We start from the raw sequence: 22,595 nt of genomic DNA on the forward strand, positions 1-22,595 counted from the left end.
AATTAGTTGTTTTTCATGGTTCGAGCTAGGTCACTTAGTTCCAGCGATGGAAATCTTAATGCTACAGCATACAATTACATTCTAGACAATTCTGTGCTTCCAACTTAGTTTGGGGAAGGCCATTCCCTGTTTCAGCATGACAATGCCCCAGTGCACAAAGCTAGGCCCATACAGAAATGGTTTGACGAGATCAGTGTGGAAGAACTTGACTGGCCTGCACAGAGTCCTGACCTCAACCCCATCGAACATCTTGGGGATGAATTAGAATGCAGACTGCGAGCCAGGCCTAATAGCCCAACATCAGTGCCAAATCTCACTAATGCTCTTGTGGCTGAATGGAAGCAAGCAACCAATGTTCTAGTGGAAAGATTTCCCAGAAGAGTTGAGGTCAATATTGCAGCAAAGGGGTACCAACTCCATATGCATTGTGCATAGGGGCATTGTCATGCTGAAACAGGAAAAGGCCTTCCCCAAACTGTTGCCACAAAGTTGGAACTACAGAATTGTCTAGAATGTCATTGTATGCTGTAGCGTTAAGATTTCCCTTTACTAGAACTAAGGGGCATAGCCCAAACCATGAAAAACAGAGCTTGACATTATGCATCGTGATCTTAGGCTTGTGTGCCCCTCTCACTCACTCACTCACTCACTCACTCACTCACTCACTCACTCACTCACTCACTCACTCACTCACTCACTCAAAGCGTGTTCCCCTCCCTAACGGTGGCAGTGCCCCTGTCTCTGTGGCCGGTTGTCTCTGTGTCCTGCTAGTGGACCTGAAGGTTGACAGGCGTCGTCTGAAGCCCTCTCCAGAGAAGAAGTAGAGCAAGGGGTCGAAGCAGGAGTTGGAGGCAGCCAGACAGAGTGTCACCACCACACTCTTCTGCATGTACACCAGCTCCGAACAGGAAGTGGCAGTCTGGGACAGGAAGCTGAGGTGGATGGAGCGTTGGACGTGGTACGGCATGAAGCACAGCAGGAATGCTAGCATCACTATGACAATCATTCTGATGGCCTTAGACCCCGCCCCCTTTTGGCGCTGCGCAGTGTGTTGCCGTGACAGCAGAGCCCGGATAATCCCGGCATAGCACAGCAGGATGACCAAGAAAGGAAGCACGAAGCCCACGACCAATGAGAAGTAGTTGAGCATGATGAGCTTGCTAAGCCCGCCCCCTGTTCTGCGCTCTGGAGGCTCGAAGCACTTGGTCTTATTGGTGGCTGGGTCGAGGTGCTGACCAGTCATGAGGAAGGGGGAGGAGACAGTGCAGATGAACACCCAGATACAGACACACACCAGACGGGCGCGACGCTCTGAGACCAGGCGCAGGTTCTGCACGGGAAACACGATGGCGAGGAAGCGTGTGACGGACATGGCGGTCATGAAGAACACGCTGCAGTAGAGGTTCACGTAGAGGGCATAGGACGAAACCCTGCACAGGAAGTCTCCCAGGTTCCACTGACCCTGAGGGAGAGGGTCAAAAACAACAATAATCTATTTTAATAGCATCTCAAAGACCTGGATTCATTCAAAGGTGCTTTGTCGGCAATGTGCCTTTTAAAAGGCAATTTCTCCCGAAGTAAATTATCTGTAAAAGTCAAGTGAAATGCGCTTGTCGACACCTCACCTTTGATTGAGTTCGTCCAAAACGATGTTACAGAGCACAACCCCCCAAAAAACAAGAAGTAGAAATAGTCCTACCTTATTAACGTAGTAGAGGACCCGTAGCGGCAACGTGGAGACACACAGCAGGTCGGACACGGCCAGGTTCAACATGTAGATGTGGAACGCAGAACGCTGACGGAACGTTTTAACCAGAACCAACAGGGCGAAACCATTACCGGCCAGGCCGAACACCGTGATGATAGAGTACACCGTAGAGTACACCTGGAGAGACAAACACCTGGTTACAGACAGTAGAATGCACCTGTTAAAACATAGATACCTGGTTACAGACAGAGTACACCTGGTAACACACAGATACACCTGGTTACAGACAGAACATAGAATGTGGCAGGGCTTGCAAACCATTGCAGATTACAAAGGGAAGCACAGGTGAGAGCTGCCCAGTCACACAAGCCTACCAGACAAACTAAACTAGTTCTATGCTCGCTTCGAGGCATATAACACTGAAACATGCATGAGAGCACCAGCTGTTCCGGAAGACTGTGTGATCGCGCTCTCTGCAGCCGATGTAAGACCTTTAAACAGATCAACATTCACAAGGCCAGACGGAATACCAGAATGTGAACTCCGAGCATGAGCTGACTAACTGGCAAGAATCTTTGCTAATATTTTCAACCTATCCCTGTCCGAGTCTGTAATACCAACATGTTTTATTTTACCTTTATTTAACTAGGCAAGTCAGTTAAGAATAAATTATTATAATCAATGACTGCCTAGGAACAGTGGGTTAACTGCCTGTTCAGGGGCAGAAAGATAGATTTCTACCTTGTCAGCTCGGGGATTTGGACTTGCAACTTTTCGGTTACTAGTTCAACGCTCTAACCACTAGGCTACCCTGCCGACCACCATAGTCCCTGTGCCCAAAACACTAAGGTAACCTGCCTAAATGACTACCGACCCATAGCACTCACGTCTGTAGCCATGAAGTGCTTTGAAAGGCTGGTCACGGCTCACATCAACACCATTATCTCAGAAACCCTAGACCCACTCCAATTTGCATACCGCCCAAACAGATCCACAGATAATGCAATCTCTATTGCACTCAACACTGCCCTTTCCCACCTGTACAAAAGGAATACCTATGTGAGAATGCTATTCATTGACTACAGCTCAGCGTTCAACACCATATTGCCCTCAAAGCTCATCAATAAGCTAAGGACCTTGGAACTAAACACCTCCCTCTGCAACTGGGATCCTGGACTCCCTGATGGGCCGCCCCTAGGTGGTAAGGGTAGGTAACAACACATCCGCCACGCTGATCCTCAACATAGGGGCCCTTCAGGGGTGCATGCTGTGTCCCTTTCTGTACTCCCTGTTCACTCATGACTGCACAGCCAGGCATGACTCCAATAACATCATTAAGTTTAACGATGAGACAACAGTGGTAGGCCTGATCACCGACAAGCCAGTCTATAGGGAGGTCAGAGACCTGGCCGTATGGTGCCAGGACAATAAACTCTCCCTCAACGTGATCAAGACGAAGGAGATGATTGTGGACTACAGGAAATAGAGAATTGAGCACACCCCCATTCTCATCGACTGGGCTGTAGTGGAGCAGGTTGAGAGCTTCAAGTTCCTTGGTGTCCACATCACCAACAAACTAACATTCTTTAAAAAAATACATTTTTTTTATTTAACCTTTATTTAACCAGGTAGGCTAGTTGAGAAAAAGTTGTGTGACCTGGCCAAGATAAAGCAAAGCAGTGTGACACAGACAACAACATAGAGTTACACATGGAGTAAACAATAAACAAGCCAATAACGCAATAAACAAGTCAATGACACAGTAGAAAAAAGAAAGTCTATATACAGTGTGTGCAAAAGGCATGAGGAGGTAGGCAATAAATAATCAAATCAAATTTTATTTGTCACATACACATGGTTAGCAGATGTTAATGCGAGTGTAGCGAAATGCTTGTGCTTCTAGTTCCGACAGTGCAGTAATAACCAACAAGTAATCTAACTAACAATTCCAAAACTACTGTCTTATACACAGTGTAAGGGGATAAAGAATATGTACATAAGGATATATGAATGAGTGATGGTACAGAGCAGCATAGGCAAGATACAGTAGATGGTATCGAGTACAGTATATACATATGAGATGAGTATGTAAACAAAGTGGCATAGTTAAAGTGGCTAGTGATACATGTATTACATAAGGATGCAGTCGATGATATAGAGTACAGTATATACGTATGCATATGAGATGAATAATGTAGGGTAAGTAACATTATATAAGGTAGCATTGTTTAAAGTGGCTAGTGATATATTTACATAATTTCCCATCAATTCCCATTATTAAAGTGGCTGGAGTTGAGTCAGTGTCAGTGTCAGTGTGTTGGCAGCAGCCACTCAATGTTAGGAGCGAATAATTACAATTTAGCAGATTAACACTGGAGTGATAAATGAGCAGATGATGAAGTGCAGGTAGAGATACTGGTGTGCAAAAGAGCAGAAAAGTAAATAAAACAAAAACAGTATGGGGATGAGGTAGGTAAATTGGGTGGGCTATTTACAGATGGACTATGTACAGCTGCAGCGATCGGTTAGCTGCACAGATAGTTGATGTTTAAAGTTGGTGAGGGAAATAAATGTCTCCAACTTCAGCGATTTTTTGCAATTCGTTCCAGTCAATGGCAGCAGAGAACTGGAAGGAAAGGCGGCCAAATGGGGTGTTGGCTTTGGGGATGATCAGTGAGATATACCTGCTGGAACGTGTGCTACGGATGGGTGTTGTTATCGTGACCAGTGAACTGAGATAAGGCAGAGTTTTTTGCATAGACTTATAGATGACCTGGAGCCAGTGTGTCTGGCGACGAATATGTAGCGAGGGCCAGCCGACTAGAGCATGCAGGTCGCAGTGGTGGGTGGTATAAGGGGATTTGGTAGCAAAACGGATGGCACTGTGATAGACTGCATCCAGTTTGCTGAGTAGAGTGTTGGAAGCTATTTTGTAGATGATATCACCGAAGTCGAGGATCGGTAGGATAGTCAGTTTTAGGGTTGTTGTTGCAAAATAGAAAGCCGATTCTAGATTTGATTTTGGATTGGGGATGTTTAATATGAGTCTGGAAGGAGAGTTTACAGTCTAGCCAGACACCTAGGTACTTATAGATGTCCACATATTCCAGGTCGGAACCATCCAGGGTGGTGATGCTAGTCGGGCGGGCGGGTGCAGGCAGCGAACGGTTGAAAAGCATGCATTTAGTTTTACTAGCGTTTAAGAGTACTTGGAGACCACGGAAGGAGTGTTGTATGGCATTGAAGCTCGTTTGGAGGTTAGTTAGCACAGTGTCCAAGGAAGGGCCAGAAGTATACAGAATGGTGTCGTCTGCATAGAGGTGGATCAGGGAATCGCCCGCAGCAAGTGCGACATCATTGATATATACAGAGAAAATAGTTGGCCCGAGAATTGAGCCCATTGAGTCATTTAAAAAAACAAGGCTATTGAGTCTGGTGATAAGAATATGGTGATTGACAGAGTCAAAATCCTTGGCCAGGTCGATGAAGACGGCTGCATGGTACGGTCTTTTATCGATGGCGGTTATGATATCATTTAGTACCTTGAGCGTGGCCGAGGTGCACCCGTGACCGGCTCGGAAACCGGATTGCACAGCGGAGAAGGTATGGTGGGATTCGAAATGGTCAGTGATCAGTTTATTAACTTGGCTTTCGAAGACTTTAGCTAGGCAGGGCAGGATGGATATAGGTCTGTAACAGTTTGGGTCTAGGGTGTCACTCCCTTTGAAGAGTGGGATGACCGCGGCAGCTTTCCAATCTTTAGGGATTTCGGACGATAAAAAAGAGAGGTTGAACAGGCTGGTAATAGGGGTTGCAACAATGGCGGCGGATAGTTTTAGAAAGAGAGGGTCCAGATTGTCTAGCTCAGCTGATTTGTACTCTTGCTCGGTTTTGCAGCTCTTTCAGAACATCTGCTGTCTGGATTTGGGTGAAGGAGAAGCTGGGGAGGCTTGGGCGAGTAGCTGCAGGGGAGACGGAGCTGTTGGACGGGGTTGGAGTAGCCAGGAGGAAGGCATGGCCAGCCGTTGAGAAATGCTTATTGAAATGTTTGATTATCATGGATTTATCAGTGGTGACAGTGTTACCTAGCCTCAGTGCAGTTGGCAGCTGGGAGGAGCTGCTCTTGTTCTCCATGGACTTTACAGTGTCCCAAAACGTTTTGGAGTTAGAGCCACAGGATGCGAATTTCTGCTTGAAAAAGCTAGCGTTTGCTTTACTGACTGACTTTCCAATCTTGGTTCCTGACTTCCCTGAACAGTTGCATATTTTGGGGACTATTCGATGCTATTGCAGTCTACCACAGGATGTTTTTGTGCTGGTCAAGGGCAGTCAGGTCTGGAGTGAACCAAGGGCTATATCTTTTCTTGGTTCTGCATTTTTTGAATGGGGCATTCTTATCTAAGATGGTGAGGAAATTACTTTTAAAGAATGACCAGGCATCCTCGACTGACGGGATGAGGTCAATTCAGGATACCCGGACCAGGTCGATTGGAAAGGCCTGCCCGCAGAAGTGTTTTAGGGAGCGTTTGACAGTGATGAGGGGGGATCGTTTGACCGCGGGCCCATAGCTGACACAGCCAATGAGGCAGTGATCGCTGAGATCCTGATTGAAAATAGCGGAGGTGTATTTGGAGGGCCAGTTGGTCAGGATAGTATCTATGAGGGTGCCCATGTTTACGGATTTAGGATTGTACCTGGTGGGTTCCTTGATGATTTGTGTGAGATTGAGGGCATCTAGCTTAGATTGTAGGACTGCCGGAGTGTTAAGCATATCCCAGTTTAGGTCACCTAACAGAACAAACTCTGAAGCTAGATGGGGGGTGATCAATTCACAAATGGTGACCAGGGCACAGCTGGGTGCGGAGGGGGGTCTATAACAAGCGGCAACAGTGAGAGACTTATTTCTGGAGAGGGTTAATTTTAAAAATTAGAAGTTCAAACTGTTTGGGTATAGACCTTGAAAGTATGACAGAACTTTGCAGGCTCTCTCTGCAGTATATTGCAACTCCTCCTCCTTTGGCTGTTCTATCTTGATGGAAAATGTTGTAGCTGGGTATGGAAATCTCAGAATTGTTGGTGGCCTTCCTAAGCCAGGATTCAGACACGGCAAGGACATCAGGGTTAGCAGAGTGTGCTAAAGCAGTGAGTAAAACAAACTTAGGGAGGAGGCTTCTGATGTTGACATGCATGAAACCAAGGTTTTTTTGTCAACAAATGAGGGTGCCTGGGGACACGCAGGGCCTGGGTTTACCTCCACATCACCCGAGGAACAGAGGAGGAGTAGGATGAGGGTACGGCTAAAGGCTATCAAAACTGGTCGCCTAGAGCGTTGGGGACAACAAATAAAAGGTGCAGATTTCTGGGCATGGTAGAATAGATTCAGGGAATAATGGGCAGACAGGGGTATGGTGGGGTGCGGGTACAGCAGAGGTAAGCCCAGGCACTGAGTGATGATAAGAGAGGTTGTATCTCTGGATAAGCTGGTTACAATGGGTGAGGTCACCGCATGTGTGGGAGGTGGGACAAAGGAGGTATTGGAGGTATGAAGAGTGGAACTAGGGGCTCCATTGTAAACTAAAACAATGATAACTAACCTGAACAACATTATACAAGGCATATTGACACATGAGAGAGACATACGGCGAGGCATAAAGTAACCACAGGTGTTGATTTGCAGAGCTAGCTAAGACAGCAACGGGTGAGACAACAACAGCTAATTAGCTAAAACAACAACAGGTAAAATGGGGATGAATGGGCAGAGAGGGTCGGTTAACTACACACAGAGCCTGAGTTAGCGGCTGGGGACAACAGACATAAAACCTTTTTTTTTTAAATAAATATATTTTTTAAAACATGGTCCAATCACACCAAGACAGTCTTGAAGAGGGCACAAAAAAACCTATTCACCCTCAGGAGACTGAAAAGATTTGGCATGGGTCCTCAGATCCGCAAAAGGTTCTACAGCTGCACCATCGAGAGCATCCTGCCTGACTGGTTGCATCACTGCCTGGTATGGCAACTGCTCGGCCTCCAACCACAAGGCACAACAGAGGGTAGTGCGTACGGCCCAGTACATCACTGAGGCCAAGCTTCCTCTCATCCAGGACCTCTACACCAGGCGTGGTCAGAGGAAGGCCCTAAAAATTGTCAAAGACTCCTGCCACCCTAGTCATAGACTGTTCTCTCTGCTACGGCATGGCAAGCGGTACCGGAGCGCCAAGCCTTCGAAAAAGCTTCTACCCCAGAGCAATAAGGCTCCTGAACATCTAATCAAATGGCTACCCAGACTATTTGCATTGCCTCCCCTCTTTTACACTGCTGCTACTCTCTGTTGTTATCATCTATGCATAGTCACTTTAATAACTCTACCCATATGTACATATTACCTCAACTAACTGGTGGCCCTGCACATTGACTATGTACCGGTACCCCCCTGTACAATGTTATTTTACTGCTGCTCTTTAATTACTTGATTTCTTATTCTTATTTTTTTAACTGCATTGTTGGTTAGGGGCTCGTAGGTAATAATTTCACTGTAAGCGTTTACCTGTCATATACGGCACATGTGACTAATACAATTTGGATTTGAATACACCTGGCAACACATACAGTAGATTTACCTGTTTACCTGTCCAGTACGGACTCGGGAGAGACGACGGTTGAGAGCCGTGTTTCCTCCGAAATACAACCCAACCAAGCCGCTCTGCTTCTTGACACAATGCCCACTTAACCCGGTAGCCAACCGCACCAATGTGTCAGAGGAAACACCGTACACCTGGTGACCGTGTCAGCATGCACTGCTGGGACAAGGACATCTCTTCCGGCCAAAACCTTCCCTAACCCAGACTACACTGGACCAATTGTGCGCCGCCCCATGGGTCTCCCAGGCACGACCGACTGCGACAGATCCTGTACTCGAACCCTGAACCTGAAGAACGTTAAGCGGTTGTCCTGACTCTCTGTGGTCACTAAAGATCCCATGGCACTTATTGTAAGAGAAGAGGCGTTAACCCTGGTGTACTGGCTAAATTCCCAAACTGGCCCGCATACGATCATGGCTACCTAATCATCACCAGCTTACAACGGTCTCATTCATTATCCCTCTTCTCCCTTGTAAATATTCCCCAGGTCGTTGCAGCTAAAGTGCAGCTGAAGTGCAGGTCTTTTGACGAGGGTTCATAGGGAAAACATAATAACATAATAACATAACCTTGAGAACTTGTTCTCAACTAGCCTACCTGATTAAATAAAGGTGAAGTTAAAAAATTAAAATAAATAAAATGCATACAAAGCTCTGCATTTGGAAAATCTGTCTATAGCTCTATACTCCTTATTCCCGCTCACAACCAAAGACTCAAATAGGAAGTTCTAGTGATGCGCACAATAAGGAAGTAATCTGAATAAGCGGATGCTAAGCTACAGGACTGTTTCGCTAGCAGACTTTAATATGTTCCGGGATTCATCCGAAGGCATTGAGGAGTTTACCTCTCATAAATACAAGTAGTGATGAAGTCAATCTCTCCTCCACTTTGAGCCAGGAGAGATTGACATGCATATTATTAATATTAGCTCTCTGTGTACATCCAAGGGCCAGCCTAGCTGCCCTGTTCTGAGCAAATTGCAGTTTTCCTAAGTCCCTCTTTGAGGCACCTGACCACACGACTGAACAGTAGTCCAGGTGAGACAAAACTAGTGCCTGTAGGACCTACCTTGTATATTGTGCTGTTAAGAAGGTAGAAACTAGGGCCTGTAGGACCTGCCGTGTTGATTGTGCTGTTAAGAAGGTAGAGCAACGCTTTATTATGGACAGACTTCTCCCCATTTTAGCTACTGTTGTATCAATATGTTTTGACCATGACAGTTTACAATCCAGGGTTGATCCAGGGTTACTTCAAACATGTTACCTGTTGAAATTGCTGTACAATATGATCTTGTTGCCATTTGGTGTACATTCAGATGTCATAAATCAGCACTGCAGAGCTCTCCCTGTACTATGCCGTGCCTTGACTGTAACACACTGCTTCTGTTAGATACCACTAACCAATCAATCTCTCTCATTGCACAGCTTTCCCATAGCATAGAAGTATAAAAATGAGTGGGCATCCACCCTTTGCGTGATGCATGGGTGAAAGGGGGAGCGGGGGGCAGACAGGCACGCAGACAGACAGATATGGTTACCTGGTTACGGAAGTCATCGATAGACAGACAGTTGGTAGTGTTGTCCCTCAGAGTCACGTTGTCAAACTCCGCTAGATGCATGTCTGCATGTCTGGAACACAGACAGACAGTATAAAAAGAGAGGAAGACAGACAGACAGTATAAAAAGAGAGGAAAACAGCCAGACAGTATGAGAAGAGAAGAAAAAACAGAGTTTCTACAGAGTTCAGGTACGACTCTGCACTACATGAAAGAAAACACTTTTCTACAGAGTTCAGGTACGCCTCTGCATGAAAGAAAAGAACGTTGGAGGAGTTTTCAACAACAATGACAGGAATCCCGTACTAGGGCAGAACCAGGAAACCTTCCAGTACTACAGTAATACAGAGTAGTTTTATGTTTGCTTTGATGGCAACCTACAAAACATGTGTTATCTAAGATTTGTTTGTCGTAAAGCTTTGCTGTTTATGAAGCAGATACTAATCTGATCATTTTCTGTTGATGTTCCGTCAGTTCTCAGGAGAAGAGATTCCACAGAACACCAACAGAGCCCTCCACATTGTTACAGAACTTTAGAGGCACTCGGCGATGCGGTACGGAGCTTGATTTAGCCTCAGCATGACTCCGGGGCCTTCGCAATTGCGTCACACAATCCACACGTAGCCACTGAACCTACGCTCCGGGATAAAGCATAAATTGGCTTTAACTCTCCCTGCTGCAGAGAATACCACAGAACACCCTGACCCTCCCTGCTGCAGACAATAAGATAACAGTTATTGGGTCAGGACTGTTATGTTCTGTCAGTACCAGCTATTGGGTCAGGACTGTTATATTCTGTCATTACCAGCTATTGGTTCAGAACTGTTATGTTCTGTCAATATCAGTTATTGGGTCAGGACTGTTCTGTCAGTACCAGCTATTGGGTCAGGACTGTTCTCACAGTACCAGCATTTGGGTCAGAACTGTATGTTCTGACAGTACCAGCTATTGGTTCAGGACTGTTCTGACAGTACCAGCTATTGGTCAGGACTGTTCTGACAGTACCAGCTATTGGGTCAGGACTGTTCTGACAGTACCAGTTATTGGGTAGGGACTGTTCTGACAGTACAAGGTATTGGTTCAGGACTGTTCTGAAAGTACCAGCTACTGGTTCAGGACTGTTCTGTCAGTACCAGCTATTGGTTCAGGACTGTTCTGTCAGTACCAGCTATTGGGTCAGGACTGTTCTGTCAGTACCAGGTGAAAAACATCCTGCTAGTAGCTTTGTTAAACACCTGATCTGACAGACATCCTGCTAGTAGCTATGTCAAACACATCACTTCACTTTTCAATTGATTTCACCTCTAAGATTACAGTTAAGCTTGTCACTAACTGGCTGGGAAATATAAGACACTGACAAACATCCTGTTTGTGTGTGTGTGCGCCATACGTGTGTGTCTAATATGTGTATGAACATGACGTCTCGTGACTGAAGTTTCTGCCAAAAAGGTTACCAAGTGAAGTTATGCAAATATCCAGCAGGTCAGAGAAGTGAAAGTGTTTCAAGTATTTAGATCTGCACCCTATCCCCAGCAGCATACCACCCTACATCCCACTGCTGGCTTGGTCCTGGTCAGTCTTATTGAGAATTGTCCAGACCATGTATGTTAATTATTAATTGCAGAAGAGCTAGTAAGATGGGTGCACTCTATATGTGCTCTGGGTCATTAGACACCATTAGACATGCACCTGTCTGGGGTGTGGACACGACTGTTTATTCCTGTAACGGTGTTATGGCCTAATTTGGACTGTTGCTATGGTCCTACATGCATGAAGCTGTCTTAAGGCAAGTACATGTCTGTATTTTTGAACTAATGGTGTGGCTCTACAGTTTCCATGCTCTAATATGAAACCAAACTAAAATGAATGCAAGGCAATAAGATAACGGTGGCTAAATGCCAGAGGGGAGGAGTCATTAAGAGGAGTTACTGTTGGTGTGACGTAACGAGGAAAAATGTATAACAAGTACGTGCCAAGACTGAACCAGCTCGACTTTTATTATGCTGTAATAAAAGTCTATTTGAACTCAGAGGCTCCAGTATTGGAGAAACATGATTGATGGGAGACCAGATGCTGATGGTAGTGGTGTTGGAGGGCCAGTCTCTAGATGGGAGACCAGATGCTGATGGTAGTGGTGTTGGAGGGCCAGTCTCTAGATGGGAAACCAGATGCTGATGGTAGTGGTGTTGGAGGGCCAGTCTCTAGATGGGAGACCAGATGCTGCTGGTAGTGGTGTTGGAGGGCCAGTCTCTAGATGGGAAACCAGATGCTGCTGGTAGTGGTGTTGGAGGGCCAGTCTCTAGATGGGAAACCAGATGCTGATGGTAGTGGTGTTGGAGGGCCAGTCTCTAGATGGGAGACCAGATGCTGCTGGTAGTGGTGTTGGAGGGCCAGTCTCTAGATGGGAAACCAGATGCTGCTGGTAGTGGTGTTGGAGGGCCAGTCTCTAGATGGGAAACCAGATGCTGCTGGTAGTGGTGTTGGAGGGCCAGTCTCTAGATGGGAAACCAGAAGCTGCTGGAAGTGGTGTTGGTGGGCCAGTCTCTAGATGGGAGACCAGAAGCTGCTGGAAGTGGTGTTGAAAGGCCAGTAGGAGGTACTATTTCTGGTCTAAAGAAACATATCCTAGGGCAGTGATTGGGGACATTGCCCTGTGTAGGGTGCAGTCTTTCGGATGGGACGTTAAGCGGTTGTCCTGACTCTCTGTGGTCACTAAAGATCCCATGGCACTTATTGTAAGAGAAGAGGCGTTAACCCTGGTGTACTGGCTAAATTCCCAAACTGGCCCGCATACGATCATGGCTACCTAATCATCACCAGCTTACAACGGTCTCATTCATTATCCCTCTTCTCCCTTGTAAATATTCCCCAGGTCGTTGCAGCTAAAGTGCAGCTGAAGTGCAGGTCTTTTGACGAGAGTTCATAGGGAAAACATAATAACATAATAAGATAATAAGACAAATCTTGTAAAAACTTGTACAAAGTGTACAGAGAGATCAATGATCATCTGTCCACTACATGAACTATACGTGACAGAACACTGTCAAATTCAATGTTAGCTGTAGTCCAGAGTACTGGTCTTCCGGGTAGTTTAACTACAATGTTAGCTGTAGTCCAGAACACTGGTCCTCCTGGTAGTTTAACTACAATGTTAGCTGTCGTCCAGAACACAGGTCCTCCTGGTAGTTTAACTACAATGTTAGCCGCAGTCCAGAACACTGGTCCTCCTGGTAGTTTAACTACAATGTTAGCTGTAGTCCAGAACACTGGTCCTCCTGGTAGTTTAACTACAAGGTTAGCTGTAGGCCAGAACACTGGTAGTTTAACTACAATTATAGCTGTAGTCCAGAACACTGGTCCTCCTGGTAGTTTAACTACAATGTTAGCTGTAGGCCAGAACACTGGTCCTCCTGGTAGTTTAACTACAATGTTAGCTGTAGTCCAGAACACTGGTCCTCCTGGTAGTTTAACTACAATGTTAGCTGTCACCCAGAACACTGGTACTCAAATACAATGTTAGCTGTAGTCCAGAACACTGGTCTTCCTTGTAGTTTAACTACAATGTTAGCTGTAGTCCAGAACACTGGTCCTCCTGGTAGTTTAACTACAATGTTAGCTGTAGCCCAGAATTATGGTAGTTTAACTACAATTATAGCTGTAGTCCAGAACACTGGTCCTCCTGGTAGTTTAACTACAATGTTAGCCGTAGTCCAGAACACTGGTCCTCCTGGTAGTTTAACTACAATTTTAGCTGTAGTCCAGAACACTGGTCCACCTGGTAGTTTAACTACAATGTTAGCTGTAGGCCAGAACACTGTTCCTACTGGTAGTTTAACTACAATTTTAGCTGTAGTCCAGAACACTGGTCCACCTGGTAGTTTAACTACAATGTTAGCTGTAGGCCAGAACACTGTTCCTACTGGTAGTTTAACTACAATGTTAGCAGTAGTCCAGAACACTGGTCCTCCTGGTACTTTAACTACAATGTTATCTGTAGGCCAGAACACTGGTCCTCCTGGTAGTTTAACTACAATGTTAGCTGTAGGCCAGAACACCTGTAGTTTAACTACAATGTTAGCTGTAGTCCAGAACACTGTTCCTACTGGTAATTTAACTACAATGTTAGCTGTAGGCCAGAACACTGGTCCTCCTGGTAGTTTAACTACAATGTTAGCTGTAGTCCAGAACACTGGTCCTTCTGGTAGTTTAACTACAATGTTAGCTGTAGTCCAGAACACTGGTCCTTCTGGTAGTTTAACTACAATGTTAGCTGTCACCCAGATCACTGGTCCTCAACTACAATGTTAGCTGTAGTCCAGAACACTGGTCTTCCTGGTAGTTTAACTAGAATGTTAGCTGTAGTCCAGAACACTGTTCCTACTGGTAGTTTAACTACAATGTTAGCTGTAGTCCAGAACACTGCTCCTCCTGGTAGTTTAACTACAATGTTAGCTGTAGGCCAGAATTATGGTAGTTTAACTACAATTATAACTGTAGTCCAGTACACTGGTCCTCCTGGTAGTTTAACTACAATGTTAGCTGTAGGCCAGAACACTGGTCCTCCTGGTAGTTTAACTACAATGTTAGCTGTAGTCCAGAACACTGGTCCTCCTGGTAGTTTAACTACAATGTTAGCTGTAGTCCAGAACACTGGTCCACCTGGTAGTTTAACTACAAGGTTAGCTGTAGGCCAGAACACTGGTAGTTTAACTACAATGTTAGCTGTAGGTCAGGGCACCTGTAGTTTAACTACAATGTTAGCTGTAGTCCAGAACACTGTTCCTACTGGTAATTTAACTACAATGTTAGCTGTAGGCCAGAACACTGCTCCTCCTGGTAGTTTAACTACAATGTTAGCTGTAGTCCAGAACACTGGTCCACCTGGTAGTTTAACTACAAGGTTAGCTGTAGGCCAGAACACTGGTAGTTTAACTACAATTATAGCTGTAGTCCAGAACACTGGTCCTCCTGGTAGTTTAACTACAATGTTAGCTGTAGGCCAGAACACTGTTCCTACTGGTAGTTTAACTACAATGTTAGCAGTAGTCCAGAACACTGCTCCTCCTGGTAGTTTAACTACAATGTTAGCTGTAGGCCAGAACACTGGTCCTCCTGGTAGTTTAACTACAATGTTAGCTGTAGTCCAGAACACTGGTCCTCCTGGTACTTTAACTACAATGTTATCTGTAGGCCAGAACACTGGTCCTCCTGGTAGTTTAACTACAATGTTAGCTGTAGGCCAGAACACCTGTAGTTTAACTACAATGTTAGCTGTAGTCCAGAACACTGTTCCTACTGGTAATTTAACTACAATGTTAGCTGTAGGCCAGAACACTGGTCCTCCTGGTAGTTTAACTACAATGTTAGCTGTAGTCCAGAACACTGGTCCTTCTGGTAGTTTAACTACAATGTTAGCTGTAGTCCAGAACACTGGTCCTTCTGGTAGTTTAACTACAATGTTAGCTGTCACCCAGATCACTGGTCCTCAACTACAATGTTAGCTGTAGTCCAGAACACTGGTCCTCCTGGTAGTTTAACTACAATGTTAGCCGTAGTCCAGAACACTGGTCCTCCTGGTAGTTTAACTACAAGGTTAGCTGTAGGCCAGAACACTGGTAGTTTAACTACAATTATAGCTGTAGTCCAGAACACAGGTCCTCCTGGTAGTTTAACTACAATGTTAGCTGTAGGCCAGAACACTGGTCCTCCTGGTAGTTTAACTACAATGTTAGCTGTCACCCAGAACACTGGTCCTCAACTACAATGTTAGCTGTAGTCCAGAACACTGGTCTTCCTGGTAGTTTAACTACAATGTTAGCTGTAGTCCAGAACACTGGTCCTCCTGGTAGTTTAACTACAATGTTAGCTGTAGGCCAGAACACCTGTAGTTTAACTACAATGTTAGCTGTAGGCCAGAACACCTGTAGTTTAACTACAATGTTAGCTGTAGTCCAGAACACTGGTCCTCCTGGTAGTTTAACTACAATGTTAGCTGTAGTCCAGAACACTGGTCCTCCTGGTAGTTTAACTACAATGTTAGCTGTCATCCAGAACACTGGTCCTCAACTACAATGTTAGCTGTAGTCCAGAACACTGTTCCTACTGGTAATTTAACTACAATGTTAGCTGTAGGCCAGAACACTGGTTCTCCTGGTCGTTTAACTACAATGTTAGCTGTAGTCCAGAACACTGCTGCTCCTGGTAGTTTAACTACAATGTTAGCTGTAGTCCAGAACACTGCTGCTCCTTTTAGTTTAACTACAATGTTAGCTGTAGTCCAGAACACTGGTCTTCCTGGTAGTTTAACTACAATGTTAGCTGTAGTCCAGAACACTGGTCCTCCTGGTAGTTTATCTACAATGTTAGCTGTAGGCCAGAACACTGGTCCGTCTGGTAGTTTAACTACAATGTTAGCTGTCACCCAGATCACTGGTCCTCAACTACAATGTTGGCTGTAGTCCAGAACACTGGTCTTCCTGGTAGTTTAACTACAATGTTAGCTGTAGTCCAGTACACTGGTCCTCCTGGTAGTTTAACTACAATGTTAGCTGTAGGCCAGAACACTGGTCCTCCTGGTAGTTTAACTACAATGTTAGCTGTAGTCCAGAACACTGGTCCTCCTGGTAGTTTAACTACAATGTTAGCTGTAGTCCAGAACACTGGTCCACCTGGTAGTTTAACTACAAGGTTAGCTGTAGGCCAGAACACTGGTAGTTTAACTGCAATGTTAGCTGTAGGTCAGGGCACCTGTAGTTTAACTACAATGTTAGCTGTAGTCCAGAACACTGTTCCTACTGGTAATTTAACTACAATGTTAGCTGTAGGCCAGAACACCTGTAGTTTAACAACAATGTTAGCTGTAGTCCAGAACACTGGTCCTCCTGGTAGTTTAACTACAATTATAGCTGTAGTCCAGAACACTGGTCCTCCTGGTAGTTTAACTACAATGTTAGCTGTAGGCCAGAACACTGTTCCTACTGGTAGTTTAACTACAATGTTAGCAGTAGTCCAGAACACTGCTCCTCCTGGTAGTTTAACTACAATGTTAGCTGTAGGCCAGAACACTGGTCCTCCTGGTAGTTTAACTACAATGTTAGCTGTAGTCCAGAACACTGGTCCTCCTGGTACTTTAACTACAATGTTATCTGTAGGCCAGAACACTGGTCCTCCTGGTAGTTTAACTACAATGTTAGCTGTAGGCCAGAACACCTGTAGTTTAACTACAATGTTAGCTGTAGTCCAGAACACTGTTCCTACTGGTAATTTAACTACAATGTTAGCTGTAGGCCAGAACACTGGTCCTCCTGGTAGTTTAACTACAATGTTAGCTGTAGTCCAGAACACTGGTCCTTCTGGTAGTTTAACTACAATGTTAGCTGTAGTCCAGAACACTGGTCCTTCTGGTAGTTTAACTACAATGTTAGCTGTCACCCAGATCACTGGTCCTCAACTACAATGTTAGCTGTAGTCCAGAACACTGGTCCTCCTGGTAGTTTAACTACAATGTTAGCCGTAGTCCAGAACACTGGTCCTCCTGGTAGTTTAACTACAAGGTTAGCTGTAGGCCAGAACACTGGTAGTTTAACTACAATTATAGCTCTAGTCCAGAACACAGGTCCTCCTGGTAGTTTAACTACAATGTTAGCTGTAGGCCAGAACACTGGTCCTCCTGGTAGTTTAACTACAATGTTAGCTGTCACCCAGAACACTGGTCCTCAACTACAATGTTAGCTGTAGTCCAGAACACTGGTCTTCCTGGTAGTTTAACTACAATGTTAGCTGTAGTCCAGAACACTGGTCCTCCTGGTAGTTTAACTACAATGTTAGCTGTAGGCCAGAACACCTGTAGTTTAACTACAATGTTAGCTGTAGTCCAGAACACTGGTCCTCCTGGTAGTTTAACTACAATGTTAGCTGTAGTCCAGAACACTGGTCCTCCTGGTAGTTTAACTACAATGTTAGCTGTAGTCCAGAACACTGGTCCTCCTGGTAGTTTAACTACAATGTTAGCTGTATTCCAGAACACTGGTCCTCCTGGTAGTTTAACTACAATGTTAGCTGTATTCCAGAACACTGGTCCTCCTGGTAGTTTAACTACAATGTTAGCTGTAGTCCAGAACACTGCTGCTCCTTTTAGTTTAACTACAATGTTAGCTGTAGTCCAGAACACTGGTCTTCCTGGTAGTTTAACTACAATGTTAGCTGTAGTCCAGAACACTGGTCCTCCTGGTAGTTTAACTACAATGTTAGCTGTAGGCCAGAACACTGGTCCTCCTGGTAGTTTAACTACAATGTTAGCTGTAGTCCAGAACACTGGTCCTACTGGTAGGAGCTGTAGTCCAGAACACTGGTCCTACTGGTAGGAGCTGTAGTCCAGAACACTGTTCCTCCTGGTATTTTAACTACAATGTTAGCTGTAGTCCAGACCACTGGTCCTCCTGGTAGTTTAACTACAATGTTAGCTGTAGGCCAGAACACTGGTCCAACTGGTAGTTTAACTACAATGTTAGCTATTGTCCCGAGCACTGGTCCTCCTGGTAGTTTAACTTCAATGTTAGCTGTAGTCCAGAACACTGGTCCACCTGGTAGTTTAACTACAAGGTTAGCTGTAGGCCAGAACACTGGTAGTTTAACTGCAATGTTAGCTGTAGGTCAGGGCACCTGTAGTTTAACTACAATGTTAGCTGTAGTCCAGAACACTGTTCCTACTGGTAATTTAACTACAATGTTAGCTGTAGGCCAGAACACCTGTAGTTTAACAACAATGTTAGCTGTAGTCCAGAACACTGGTCCTCCTGGTAGTTTAACTACAATTATAGCTGTAGTCCAGAACACTGGTCCTCCTGGTAGTTTAACTACAATGTTAGCTGTAGGCCAGAACACTGTTCCTACTGGTAGTTTAACTACAATGTTAGCAGTAGTCCAGAACACTGCTCCTCCTGGTAGTTTAACTACAATGTTAGCTGTAGGCCAGAACACCTGTAGTTTAACTACAATGTTAGCTGTAGTCCAGAACACTGTTCCTACTGGTAATTTAACTACAATGTTAGCTGTAGGCCAGAACACTGGTCCTCCTGGTAGTTTAACTACAATGTTAGCTGTAGTCCAGAACACTGGTCCTTCTGGTAGTTTAACTACAATGTTAGCTGTAGTCCAGAACACTGGTCCTTCTGGTAGTTTAACTACAATGTTAGCTGTCACCCAGATCACTGGTCCTCAACTACAATGTTAGCTGTAGTCCAGAACACTGGTCCTCCTGGTAGTTTAACTACAATGTTAGCCGTAGTCCAGAACACTGGTCCTCCTGGTAGTTTAACTACAAGGTTAGCTGTAGGCCAGAACACTGGTAGTTTAACTACAATTATAGCTCTAGTCCAGAACACAGGTCCTCCTGGTAGTTTAACTACAATGTTAGCTGTAGGCCAGAACACTGGTCCTCCTGGTAGTTTAACTACAATGTTAGCTGTCACCCAGAACACTGGTCCTCAACTACAATGTTAGCTGTAGTCCAGAACACTGGTCTTCCTGGTAGTTTAACTACAATGTTAGCTGTAGTCCAGAACACTGGTCCTCCTGGTAGTTTAACTACAATGTTAGCTGTAGGCCAGAACACCTGTAGTTTAACTACAATGTTAGCTGTAGTCCAGAACACTGGTCCTCCTGGTAGTTTAACTACAATGTTAGCTGTAGTCCAGAACACTGGTCCTCCTGGTAGTTTAACTACAATGTTAGCTGTAGTCCAGAACACTGGTCCTCCTGGTAGTTTAACTACAATGTTAGCTGTAGTCCAGAACACTGCTGCTCCTTTTAGTTTAACTACAATGTTAGCTGTAGTCCAGAACACTGGTCTTCCTGGTAGTTTAACTACAATGTTAGCTGTAGTCCAGAACACTGGTCCTCCTGGTAGTTTAACTACAATGTTAGCTGTAGGCCAGAACACTGGTCCTCCTGGTTGTTTTACAACAATGTTAGCTGTAGTCAGTAACACTAGTCCTCCTGGTAGTTTATCTACAATGTTAGCTGTAGGCCAGAACACTGGTCCTCCTGGTAGTTTAACTACAATGTTAGCTGTAGTCCAGAACACTGGTCCTACTGGTAGGAGCTGTAGTCCAGAACACTGGTCCTACTGGTAGGAGCTGTAGTCCAGAACACTGTTCCTCCTGGTATTTTAACTACAATGTTAGCTGTAGTCCAGACCACTGGTCCTCCTGGTAGTTTAACTACAATGTTAGCTGTAGGCCAGAACACTGGTCCAACTGGTAGTTTAACTACAATGTTAGCTGTAGGCCAGAACACCTGTAGTTTAACTACAATGTTAGCTGTAGTCCAGAACACTGTTCCTCCTGGTATTTTAACTACAATGTTAGCTGTAGTCCAGACCACTGGTCCTCCTGGTAGTTTAACTACAATGTTAGCTGTAGGCCAGAACACTGGTCCAACTGGTAGTTTAACTACAATGTTAGCTATTGTCCCGAGCACTGGTCCTCCTGGTAGTTTAACTTCAATGTTAATGTTATTTATTTTCTGCTCTGGTACCCTGGAATGTTCCTCTACAGGGAGTAGCTCCAACTTCTAAAGAGAGTGTCTTGGTTCCATCAATACCTTGTGGGCTTTTTCTATCATAAATGACCTCCAGACCTGACTGCTTGACCCCTAGCACCTTCATAAATGAACTCCAGACCTGACTGCTTGACCCCTAGCACCTTCATAAATGACCTCCAGACCTGACTGCTTGACCCCTAGCACCTTACTAGCAAAGCTAATAATTTTTCGTAACATTCTTAAAGCGCCAATCATTAGTTGAAACAATAACAAAGCCGTCTCCCCAACACTGTTTCAGTAAAAAGCAGGGGGATGGCCTGTAGAAATGGAACCACTATCAAATTCAAAGACACAGGTATGGATGCAAGGACTGACCATGATATCAACAGTATTGGTTTAACAATATGTTGAGGCTATATAGATGTGTTTACATTTGCTTTTGTTTATAAACATTGGAGTAAAACAAGCTAATATTTTGGGATCTGATGAGGTACAATTGTAGAACTAAGCTTATGTAGGGAACATTATGGCCTGAACAATGACCTACCTTTCCCGGTTGTACAAGGGATTTATATTTTCAAAACAATACTGAAGATGGTTCTTCTCCCTCCTCAAGAGAGGTCCAGTTCGAGAGGTCCAGCAGGATAAGGGAGGCTGAGAGAGAGAGAGAGAGAGAGAGAGAAAGAGAGAGGTTCGGCAGAATAAGGGAGGCTGAGAGAGGCTGAGAGAGGCTGAGAGAGAGAGGCTGAGAGAGAGAGAGGCTGAGAGAGGCTGAGAGGCAGAGAGAGAGAGAGAGAGGCAGAGAGAGAGAGAGAGAGCAGAGAGAGAGAGAGAGAGGCAGAGAGAGAGAGAGAGAGAGAGAGGCAGAGAGAGAGGAAGAGAGGCAGAGAGAGAGAGGCAGAGAGAGAGAGAGGCAGAGAGAGAGAGAGAGGCAGAGAGAGAGAGGCAGAGAGAGAGAGAGAGAGAGAGAGAGAGAGGCAGAGAGAGAGAGGCAGAGAGAGAGAGAGGCAGAGATAGAGGGAGAGAGAGAGGCAGAGAGAGAGAGAGAGAGAGAGAGGGAGAGAGAGAGAGAGGCAGAGAGAGAGACAGAGAGAGAGGCAGAGAGAGGCAGAGAGAGGCAGAGAGAGAGGCAGAGAGAGAGGCAGAGAGAGAGGCAGAGAGGGAGGCAGAGAGAGAGGCAGAGAGAGGCAGAGAGGGAGGCAGAGAGGCAGAGAGAGAGAGAGAGGCAGAGAGAGAGAGAGAGAGAGATTCAGCAGAATAAGGGAGGATAAGACAGACAGACGCATAACAAAGATCTGTCTGTCTGTCTGTCTGTCTGTCTGTCTGTCTGTCTGTCTGTCTGTCTGTCTGTCTGTCTGTCTGTCTGTCTGTCCCAGGTCAGACTCACACATCTTCCCTTTCTAATCTCACACATGTAGCCCACACGAACACCTGTTTATACAAACCTATCTGTTTACTAACACTGTGTGTGAACCAGTAAGCATTGCTCTCTAGATGTTGACACATTTATGGCCTTGAATAGACCTGTTATCTACAATGATCTGATCGCTGCTCAGACACTTTACCTGCTGCTGATGAAGAAGTTGTGTTTAAGGGTTTCCTATTGAAGTCAGCAGACCACAAGGGAGTCCTGTTCAAGAAGGGCAGCTCAATCAATGGTAAATATGAAGTAACTCATTTAATTCCATTCCGTATAAAGAGGTTTGTTCATATAAACAGAGAGTTTCTTACCGTAACCTGCAGAATATTGCCTGATAGATGACAGAACCTGCTGCTCTGCTTCAGCCTCTGAGTACTGCTGCTGTGGGATACACTCAGACTCCTCTCTCTCTCTCTCTCTCTCTCTCTCTCTCACACACTCTCTCTCTCACTCTCTCTCACACACACACACACACTCTCTCTCTCACTCTCTCTCACACACACACTCTTTTGCTCTCACACGTTTTCTCGGACTCTCTGTGTTTTTGTTGTAATAATGTTGAGTGATGATGCCTGTCAGAGGGAGGGAGACCACACAGTAACATCAATACAGTTCTTTACAGTAAATTGATGATGACCTCAGCATCTGTTATTATAGCAGATCCCATGTCAATAATCTCCTGCAAAACCCACTTCTAGAGAAGAAGAATGATAAGACAAGATGTCCGGT

General features: G+C 45.1%; 1 protein-coding gene across 1 annotated transcript; it reads right to left on the minus strand.

Moving 5' to 3' along the window:
* Window positions 1-646: 646 nt before the first annotated feature.
* Window positions 647-22,274, minus strand: LOC112237915 (cysteinyl leukotriene receptor 1). Its single transcript, XM_024406515.2, has 6 exons — window positions 22,178-22,274; window positions 22,012-22,076; window positions 20,994-21,217; window positions 9,887-9,977; window positions 1,700-1,885; window positions 647-1,462 (listed from the first exon to the last, which is right to left on the minus strand). Exons 4-6 carry the CDS (start codon window positions 9,965-9,967, stop codon window positions 695-697), a joined length of 1,035 nt encoding a protein of 344 aa, XP_024262283.1. The 5' UTR covers window positions 9,968-9,977; window positions 20,994-21,217; window positions 22,012-22,076; window positions 22,178-22,274; the 3' UTR covers window positions 647-694.
* Window positions 22,275-22,595: the final 321 nt, after the last annotated feature.

This window comes from Oncorhynchus tshawytscha, unplaced genomic scaffold (assembly GCF_018296145.1).
Source record: "Oncorhynchus tshawytscha isolate Ot180627B unplaced genomic scaffold, Otsh_v2.0 Un_contig_3241_pilon_pilon, whole genome shotgun sequence".
NCBI classification, from domain to species: Eukaryota; Metazoa; Chordata; class Actinopteri; order Salmoniformes; family Salmonidae; genus Oncorhynchus; species Oncorhynchus tshawytscha.

Coding starts and splice junctions, on each gene's coding strand:
- LOC112237915 (XM_024406515.2), bottom strand. CDS start 9,967: ATGCATCTAGCGGAGTTTGACAACGTGACTCTGAGGGACAACACTACC. Junction 1,886..9,886: donor TCGATGACTTCCGTAACCAG/GTAACCATATCT, acceptor TTGTCTCTCCAG/GTGTACTCTACGGTGTACTC. Junction 1,463..1,699: donor TCCTCTACTACGTTAATAAG/GTAGGACTATTT, acceptor CCTCTCCCTCAG/GGTCAGTGGAACCTGGGAGA.